The following is a 9,984-nucleotide window of genomic DNA, read 5'->3' on the forward strand; positions in this document are numbered from 1 at the left end:
TGAACATCAGGAGCGGCCGCTGGTCATCTTCGCCGCCATCTCTCCCTCGTCGGTGGCCACCCAGTGCTTGTCCTTTGGCCTAATCTTCTTCGCGACCTTGCTGTCGTCGTTCCCAACGGCCGGCATTGCCGGGCTCCAGGCGGTTTAGTCCCCGACGGCTGAGCAGGTAGGCAGGTGGTGTCCCTGATCTTCTTCGCGAACTTGCTACCGTCGTTCCCGACGACCGGCACGGCCGATCCCTAGGCGGTGTCCCTGATCTTCTTCGCGACCTTGCTGCTGTCGTTTCCGACGGCCGGCACGGGCGGGCCCCAGGAGGTGTCCCTGATCTTCTTCGCAACCTTGCTGCCGTCGTTCCCAACGGCCGGCACGGCCGGGCCCCAGGTGGTTTAATCCCCGACGGCCAGCATGTGGTAAGGCAGACAGTGTTTCTGATATTCTTCGTGACCTTGTTGATGTCGTTCCCAACAACCGGCACGGCTAGGCCCCAGGCGGTTTAGTCCCCGACGGCTGGCACGGCCAGGCAAGCGGTGTTCCTGATATTCTTCGCGACCTTGTTGACGTTGTTCCCAACAGCAAGCATGGCCGGGCCCCAGGCGGTTTAGTCCTTGATGGCTGGCGCGGCCGGGCAGGCGGTGTCCCGGACGGCTGGACCACATGCGGTTTAGGGGGCGTCCTCGGTGACTCATCGCGATGCGGCTTGCGGCAGTTCCCTTGTGTCAGTTTCCTTTCTACGAAAGGGTATAGAAGGAAGGGGATCAGGGTGAAGAGATGATTGGTTAGCGAGTTTCCTTTCTACGAAAGGGTATGGAAGGAAGGGGATCGGGTGAAGAGATGATTGGTTAGCGAGTTTCCTTTCTACGAAAGAGTATGAAAGGAAGGGGATCAGGGTGAAGAGATGATTGATTGGCGCTAAACATGTTTAGTCGCTCACCATCAGGACAATAATGACGGTTGGATTAAGATGAATGAATGACTGAGATTTGTTGAATCTGCCCCACTAGATCTTTTTATATTGGTATAGATATAGATGCAAGCATCAGGACTTAAAACTATGGTGGGCAGGGGCGGAGACAGGACCCAAGCCCCGGGCCAGGGGCGTGAGGCTCTACTCCTTTGGTGACTGGATCATTACTAAGGATGTGAAGCCCAAATCCACGAACAATTCTTCAATATGGCATGGGACCGCTACTGGCCTGGCTCCGCCCCTGCTGGTGGGCTGGGTTTGCAAAATATGATAATAACTCTGATAAAGTGTCATCTTAGATCAAAATTATCATTTTAAAGGTTATTATGCTTGATCGGAGAGAATTTGCTAGACTTAGGCCTCTTTTGGTTTGGAGGAATTTCATAGGAATTTTAGAGGATATAATTCTTATAGGATTTTTTTTCTTTAAAGCCTTTTGATTCATAGGAATAGATTCCAATTCCTACATAGGATTGGTTCCTATCCTTCACATTTCATAGGAAAATAAAAATGAGCCTAGATTCAATGAAAAAATTTCTTTGATGTCAACAAATGATATCTCATTTTTTATTTCTACTCATAGGATTTGAGATACATGCCATCTCATTTCCTACAAAATTCCTATTCCTATGATAATTCTATCCTACGAATCAAAAAAGGCCTTACTATTAGGTCATGAAGAACGGATTCCTGGAAAGAACTGTTGAGGAAGATCGGACTTTTTTTCCCTTGCGATTAAAGAACAGACAGAATTGGTGAGTGGGTGAAGGGAGGCAAGACTTGACCCAGAGCACGCATCTACGTGGACTCCTCGGTGGGTCCATCCGTCATCACGCCCACATGGCGTCCTCCCATTGGCCACAACCCCGCCCGGGAGCCTCTGATTGGCCGGAACGGCCCACGCCACGTCTCAACGCATGCCTCCCCGACTAGCCCACGCCTCCACCGTCGCATCCCCCATCCACCCCATCACAGCCGTCCAACCCCCCGCTCCCTTTCTTATACCCTCCTCCGATCCCTCGCTTCGGCACCACTCCAGTTGTTCCGGTTGCGCTTGCAGAGAGATCGGGTCTGGGAGGATGACGACGGGAGGGCGCGCGGTGCTCCTACTGCCGCTTCTGGTGGCCTCGGCGCTGTTCGCGCAGATCCGCGCGTCGGATCCGGTAACTTGTCTCCTCCGGCGCCGCGTCCGGTTCTTTGCCGCTCGTTTTTGGGTTGGGTTGGGGCGAGATTTGTGACTGTTTGCTTGGGTTTTGCAGCTGTTCCACGAGTCCTTCGACGAGGGCTTCGAGGGGAGCTGGGTCGTCTCCGGCAAGGAAGAGTACTCAGGTAATTTTATGACTCTAGCTCTCTCGTGTGGACTGCGTGCTTGTCTGGTTCGATCTGTGTGAGATCCGTGGGTCCAGAGGAGTTCTGAATCTGATCTGCTGAGGTGGTGAAACGCTTCTATGTGAAATCCGATTCGAGCGTGGAGTAGCGGTAGTGATGATGAATTAGGAGCGGGACGGTTAGCTGCTCAACTGTCCTAGTGTTGTGAGATCCAAAACATATAAACCTACCTGTGAAGCATTGGTGCGGATCTGCTACGCCATCCATAGCCATGGCTTGATGGTAATAGGCATGCTGCAGCTGCTAGGAACGACCTCACAAGAGTCAAGTGAACATCTAGTAGTATGTTTTGAGAGGTGAACTGACCATCTTCATTCGTACATGAAGATATTTAGCAATTAGTATGCTTAGTTGAACTGGGTTTGAAACATGTAGCAGTTGTGTCCATAATTATACCAGTAGGCCCATGAAGAGTTAATTGAAAATTTTCTCTTATGTACAGTTTCCCTGCTAGCATTCCCTCTCCTCATCAACCATCTGAAATATTAATCATATGATAGAAGCATAGTGCAGCGCTTAGCTCTTTACTATACCTACCATTGTCTGCACAATTACATCAATATCTCCATCATTCTGCGTAGAGTTGATTAAAACTGTTGCTCCAAATGATAGAAGCAAAATGCAGCGCCTAGCTCTTATAATTACCTTGAAGCATAACTATTACGGCTTTGCTAAAAATCAGTCGACTGAGACTTCGCGAAGTCTCAGTCGATACTACAATCTGTTGATCTTGCATTGAGATTTGTGCAAACAATTTTTTTTCAGTTTTCTTTTCTTCTTGCATACTACATTGCTTGACTGAGACTTCGCGAAGTCTCAGTCGACTGAGACCTAGACAAACCCTAACTATTAGTAGATGCTAACTGTAAAATCATGTAATTTGTAACTTTTGCCATATTGTTCATTTATGTTTGTGCCCTGTTATTTCTGTACTGAAGCTAGTATTTCTGTGTTAAACCTAGGCTCTTGTTCTTTGTTTATCTGCATTGTTTCTCAGGTCTTCTCTACTGTAGGTTTTGCTGGTCAGCTAGTTGTCTGTCCGATTCCATTTCCTGTCAAAATTTGTTGTTCCAGCAATAGTTTTTATACAGCTCTTCATGGATCAAGTTTGATATAAATCTGTCATGCAGGTGTATGGAAGCACGAGAAGAGTGATGGCCATGAAGACTATGGTCTCCTTGTCAGTGAGCCAGCCAGGAAATATGCCATAGTCAAAGAGCTTGATAGCCCTGTTACTTTGAAGGATGGGACAGTTGTCCTGCAGTTCGAAGTGAGGCTTCAGAATGGCCTCGAGTGTGGAGGTGCTTATCTTAAGTACATTCGCCCTCAGGAGGCTGGATGGGATGCCAAGGAATTTGACAATGACACTCCTTACACAATTATGTTTGGTCCTGACAAGTGTGGTTCAACGAACAAGGTTCACTTCATCCTGAAGCACAAGAACCCCAAGACTGGCAAATATGTTGAACATCACCTCAAGTCCCCACCCTCTGTCCCATATGACAAGCTCTCTCATGTCTACACGGCTATCTTGAAGCCGGATAACGAGGTCAGAATTTTGGTTGATGGGGAGGAGAAGAGCAAAGCAAACTTCCTGTCCGCTGATGATTTTGAGCCAGCACTTATTCCATCAAAGACTATTCCTGACCCTGACGACAAGAAGCCAGAGGACTGGGACGAGAGAGCTAAAATCCCTGACCCAGCTGCAGTGAAGCCCGATGACTGGGATGAGGATGCCCCAACAGAAATTCTGGATGAGGAGGCCACCAAGCCAGAAGGATGGTTGGATGATGAGCCTGAGGAAGTTGATGACCCAGAGGCTGCTAAGCCCGAAGACTGGGATGATGAGGAGGATGGCGAATGGGAGGCACCGAAGATCGACAACCCCAAGTGTGAAGAGGCACCTGGATGTGGTGAATGGAAGAGGCCAATGAAGCAGAACCCTGCGTACAAGGGCAAGTGGCATGCACCCATGATTGACAACCCTGCCTACAAGGGAATCTGGAAGCCCCAAGAAATCCCCAACCCTGAATACTTTGAGCTTGACAAGCCTGACTTTGATCCGATTGCCGCTATTGGAATTGAGATCTGGACAATGCAGGATGGCATCCTTTTTGACAACATTCTTATCGCCGATGATGAGAAGGTAGCCACAGCCATCTTGGAGAAGACCTGGAAGCCCAAGTTTGATGTTGAGAAGGAAAAGCAGAAGGCTGAGGAGGCTGCAGCAGCCGATTCAGAGGACCTTTCTGAGTTCCAGGTAATTCATTCTTCTGATGTTTTCCGTACATTATATTTGCCCTTCATTGTATTGCTGCATGCATGTTATCGCTAACTTATTTGGTATGTGCAATGCAGAAGAAGATATTCAGCGTTTTGTACAAAATCGCTGACATTCCATTCTTGGAACCTTACAAGATCAAGATCATTGTAAGGACTGAAGAACCTTGCTTGTCTCCTCTGTTCAATCAGTTCTGTGTGTTCTCTGAAAAATGACATATAATCTCTGTCTCGCAGGATATTATTGAGAAGGGAGAGAAGCAGCCCAACATTACAATTTCGATCTTGGCCTCAGTTGCTGTCATCCTTGTTACTGTGCTCTTCAGAACCATTTTCGGTGGCAAGAAGCCAGTGGTATTGTTACTTTCGACGCCTGCCAGTGCTATATACTGCTTGCCTAAAACCTGAACCAAATTGACCGACCATATTTTTTGCTTCCTGTAGGCACCTGTGAAGCCCGTTGCCGAGGTCAAGAAGCCCAATGCCACGGAAGCTGATGCCGCTGGAAGCAGCGGCGACAAGGAGGAGAAAGAGGACGACACCACCGCACCACGCAGAAGGTCGAGAAGGGAGACATAGGCTAGGTCTTAGGACCTTCACATTTCGGACGTCTCGGTCCTTGCCTTTTTGTGAACTCCTGAGTGTATAATCGAACAGTCTTGCTGCCCTCTGCTGCTACCCTTAGTTTTAAGTCGCTAGAATCTACGAGCCGGTGAAGCTTTGTGTTGTTTGTGTGCTGTCCTGAATCAGCTAGAAGTGATCTTCTTTTCCTTTTGTATCAAACGAAACTTGAAAGGATCTTTTGATATTTAGATGCTGTTCATTTACTGGTTAAATCAGGTTTGAGCCTGGGGCGGCATCTGGTTATCCACGTCCTGCCTCGTCCAACCTCGTCCATGAACCAAACATGTGGTAGAGAAAATTCCTTATGTAATACTGTTTTAAATTTTGTTTTTCTATTTGACACTTAATTTTTTTCTTCCTTATCTAACACCGTGGCTAAATTTTTATGTCCTTTATGACACTTTCGTCCATTTTTAGCCTTAGTGGTGTTAAATAACACCTGAAAAGACCTATTTGCCCCTCATGTTTTATGTGACAAAAAAATTATGTGGTAATTTAGCTTCAGTATATGCGACTCTGTCTGGACGGCAAGCCTGGTAGATCTACCATTTTATATTCTTAACCAATATACTAGTGTGCCGAGTACATACGGGAAGTTTTGCCATCAATTGAGTGCTCCATTGAACCGACTTTAAGTCAGGCTGCCATTAAAAAGTTTTGCCATCAAGAAGCATTTTGCCATCAATTGGATGGATGCTCCCCGGCGAGACCTGACAAATCGATTTACACCCGTACACACCTTGTTATTTTGCAATTCAGTATAAATTTTTCGGGCCAATGCTTCTTGATGTCAGTATAAATTTGTTTAGATCATGAATAGCTACAAAAAATGCTAGTTGTAACGTAGTTTATATATGTATGTACCCAGCCCCTTTTATAACAACCCTGAGTTGAGATCGAAAGAAAGACCGTGTGGCCATCATCAATCGCCTCGTGAGATCGAAAGAAAGACCGTGTGGCCATCATCAATCGCTTCCTCCAATACATATAGCTGGTTAGCTTTTTTCGAAAAAAGGTGCTTTATTACTTAAAAAGTTTAAACATTACACCCGGCCTCTGCATAACTAAGATGTACACAGCCAATAAAGTCCTCACACCAAACTAAAATAGAATCATCAAGTGAGAGAACGGCTGCTAGCTTCCTCTGGTACGTACATAAGTACATAAGTATACATCCAACTAGAATCAATCCATCTCCCCGCCTACTTGTTTCTTGTGTACGTGCTAGCCTCGTACGGAACCCATTAGCTCGGAAAGTACCATGAATATACGTCGGAAAGCACCCTGCTACAACGCCGTCGAGGTCAGGACCAAGGCCAACACAAAACGAGTCGGCCCGATACACACATACACGAATTAGGGGCAAATACGTCTTTTCAGATGTCATTTAACACCACTAAAGTTAAAAATGGACGAAAGTGTTATAAAGAGCATAAAATTTAGACTCGGTACCAAATAAGGAAGAAAAAGTTTTCCAGTGTTAAATAAGGCAATAAATTTTAAGACAATGTTAAATAAGGAATTCTCTTCATGTGGTATCCACCCTAAATATGGCTATCCCTGTCCCTTGGGTGGCTGTCCCTCCAACCAAACATATCCTTACTGGATGCGCGCATGGGTCTCTTTTTGTGGGGACCATGGAGGGTGTTTTTGATTCATAGCATTTTTGAAACACAAATACAAAAATGGGTCGTGAAAATTAATTATGGATTGATTTGAGGATGGAATTTTTCATCAACATAGTACAAATCCTCCCCCGGTAGTGAAAACTTAGGTCAACTCCACCGCGCGACCCTATCCTGTCCGGCCCCGTCCGTTTGGGGTAAAAGGGACAAAAAAGGCGGCCTGGTGCGCGGGAGCAAACGGACTTTTGTCCGCTTTGTGTCCGCTTTCGACCCATTCTCGGCCCAAACTTGCGCCGCTTTTGGGGTGAAACGGACACCACGTGGACACGCGGGTCGTCTGCGCGTGTCCTCCCCTGGCCCGCCCGTCGGTGGCACAAGACGGGCCTTTTTCTATCCGCCCCCTCCCTCCCTCCGGCCGCACCCCCTCCACTCTTCCCCACTCTTCCCGTCGCTGCCGTCGCCGCTGCCATTGCAGCCGTGCAGTTCGGACGCGAGCTCGCCCAACCCCTTTCCCTCGGCACCGGGCTCGGACGCGACCACGACCACCTGGTTTGCGCACCCGCCGGTCGGTTTTGGGGCGGATCCGGTCGGTCTTGAGCTCGGCCGGCTGTGGGAGGCCGGGCCGCGCCATGGACTGGCCGGGCACCTCGCCGGAAGGCCCTGGCAGGGCCGCAAGGCCACATCCAGGCAGTGGCTCCTCCTCTAGCCGCTCGGATCTGCACCGTCGGTGGTCCGCTGGCAGATACACGAATGGCGGTCGGCCGGGCTCGGTGCTTGCCAAAAGCTCGCCGGCGCACCGTTGCCACTCATTAAGTGCGACCACTGTCCAAGGATGGTCGTGCGCCGCGTGTCTACAACGCCGGAACATCCCGGATGGGTGTTCATCAAGTGCTTAAACGATGGGGTATGCACTTTCTTTAGCTTCGGTTTGTGCTCTAGATTTAACTAGTTATGCTTTTAACTAGTTATGCTAACTTCAAATTTTGTTGTGTAGAATAGATGCAAGTTTTGGTATTGGAAAGAAGAGTACATCGATATATTGATAGAGCGAAATTTAGTACATTTCGTGCACTTTTAGCTAGCATAGAGGCTGTAAATGAGACAAGTGCACTTGTTGCTAGATTAGAGGCTAGACACGAGACTAGGTGTGAGAGGAAGCAACATCGACTTCTGGCTTGAAGAAGAAAGGAGGATGCCAGATCGAGCCTCCTCCTCCACAGATCAACAACGAGTGCATCGAGAAGGCCCTAACCCAACTCAAGGGAGCAGTTATGGAAGTTGGGTATCTTCTAAAATGTATTCTTGTGGTTCTTGTTTTCTTTGATCTTACTTTACTAGTCAAAATGTGATGATGTATTTTTCATGTACCAAAAATGAATGATGAAATAAAGTTAAGGACTTGCAAAGAAATAATACGCGGACAGGATGCGGCCGGGATGCGTCCGCGCGCTGGGCGCACGGCCACCGCATCCCAGGACAGATCCGGACACGACCCCAAATCCTTATCCAAAAGGATAAAAACCGGACAAAACGGATGTCCGTTTGGAATCGCGCGGTGGAGTTGGCCTTACCTCCTTCGAGATCTCCGGAAACCTGGCAGGCTGTCCCGTCCAAATGCGGGCCGGCCCTCCCAATTGTGCAGACGCGCCGTGGAGACATGCTCTTCCACCACCCACGGGCTGCTTGGACAGAGGGGAGATGGGCTCGGAGAAGATAGCCTGGTTTATTTGCGCAAATTCCTAGACGCGGACGAGCTCGCCTGGTCACAGTATCGTGAGGCGTCCACTGCTTATCGAATATAGTACGTGTGACGCCCTCGATTCAATCGTACACTAATCATACACGCAAATGTGTACAATCAAGATCAAGGACTCACGGGAAGATATCACAACACAACTCTAGACACAAATTAAAATAATACAAGCTTTATATTACAAGCCAGGGGCCTCGAGGGCTCGAATACATCAGCTTGAAAACAAACGAGTCAGCGGAAGCAACAATATCTGAGTACAGACATAAGTTAGACAAGTTTGCCTTAAGAAGGCTAGCACAAAACAACAACGATCGAAAAGGCAAGGCCTCCTGCCTGGGAGCCTCCTAACTACTCTTGGTCGTCGGTGTCCGTCACGTGGTAGTAGGCACCCTCGGGGTAGCAGCAGTCGTCAAAGGTGGCATCTGGCTCCTGGACTCCACCATCTGGTTGCAACAACCAGAAAGAAGAAAGAAGGGGGAAAAGGGGAAGCAAAGCAACCGTGAGTACTCATCCAAAGTACTCGCAAGCAAGGATCTACACTACATATGCAACATTATCAAAGGAAGGCTGTATATGTGGACTGGGCTGCAGAAATGCCAGAATAGAGAGAAGGCCTAGTCCTATCGAAGACTAGCATCTTCTGGAAACCACCATCTTGCAGCAAACAAGAGGGAGTAGAGTAGCATAAAGTAAAGTGGTAGTAGTGTTATCAACCTCGGCCAGAGATCCTTTCTCGACTCCCTGCGAGAAAGCAATCCCAGAGCCATACTATCCAGTTATCATCACAATCAAATCCTCATCACCATCCAGTTCTCATCACAAGTATCCAGTTCTAGTTGTATCGATCGGGATACAACTCCAAGTGTCCGTTACCGTAGGACAGGCTATCGATAGATTGTTTCTTCCCTGCAGGGGTGCACCAACTTACCCACCACGCTCGCTTAACTCCGGCCGGACACACTTTCCAGGGTCATGCCCGGCCTCGGCCAAACAATACGCCGCAACCCGACCTAGACTTAACAGAGAGGTCAGCACGCCGGACTAAACCTATGCCCCCAGGGGTCATGGGCCATCTCCCCGGAAACTCCTGCACGTTGCGTACGCGGCCGGTGAGCAGACCTAGCTACCTCCTTCAACAAGGCAGGCGCTTGCGCAGTCCAACCCGGCGCGCGCCACTCAGTCGCTGACGTCTATTAAGCTTCGGCTGATGTATACGACGCAGAACGCCCATACTATGCCCACGTGATGGTTAGTGCTATCAGGCCAGAGGCCCCTCGGATCAAATATCCAAATCGTAGTGGATTAGGAACGCGCGGTAACAAGCAGAGACTCACGAAAGAAGTGACCCC

General features: G+C 48.5%; 1 protein-coding gene across 1 annotated transcript; it reads left to right on the forward strand.

Annotated features, from left to right (window-relative positions):
* Positions 1–1,874: 1,874 nt before the first annotated feature.
* On the forward strand, positions 1,875–5,445 carry LOC123132118 (calnexin homolog). The gene is made up of 6 exons (XM_044551874.1): positions 1,875–2,127; positions 2,224–2,293; positions 3,484–4,613; positions 4,712–4,783; positions 4,871–4,987; positions 5,078–5,445. Exons 1-6 carry the CDS (start codon positions 1,882–1,884, stop codon positions 5,210–5,212), a joined length of 1,770 nt encoding a protein of 589 aa, XP_044407809.1. The 5' UTR covers positions 1,875–1,881; the 3' UTR covers positions 5,213–5,445.
* Positions 5,446–9,984: the final 4,539 nt, after the last annotated feature.

Source organism: Triticum aestivum, chromosome 6A, assembly GCF_018294505.1.
Source record: "Triticum aestivum cultivar Chinese Spring chromosome 6A, IWGSC CS RefSeq v2.1, whole genome shotgun sequence".
Classification (NCBI taxonomy): domain Eukaryota; kingdom Viridiplantae; phylum Streptophyta; class Magnoliopsida; order Poales; family Poaceae; genus Triticum; species Triticum aestivum.

Coding starts and splice junctions, on each gene's coding strand:
- LOC123132118 (XM_044551874.1), top strand. CDS start 1,882: ATGCCTCCCCGACTAGCCCACGCCTCCACCGTCGCATCCCCCATCCAC. Junction 2,128..2,223: donor AGATCCGCGCGTCGGATCCG/GTAACTTGTCTC, acceptor TGGGTTTTGCAG/CTGTTCCACGAGTCCTTCGA. Junction 4,784..4,870: donor CTTACAAGATCAAGATCATT/GTAAGGACTGAA, acceptor TCTGTCTCGCAG/GATATTATTGAGAAGGGAGA.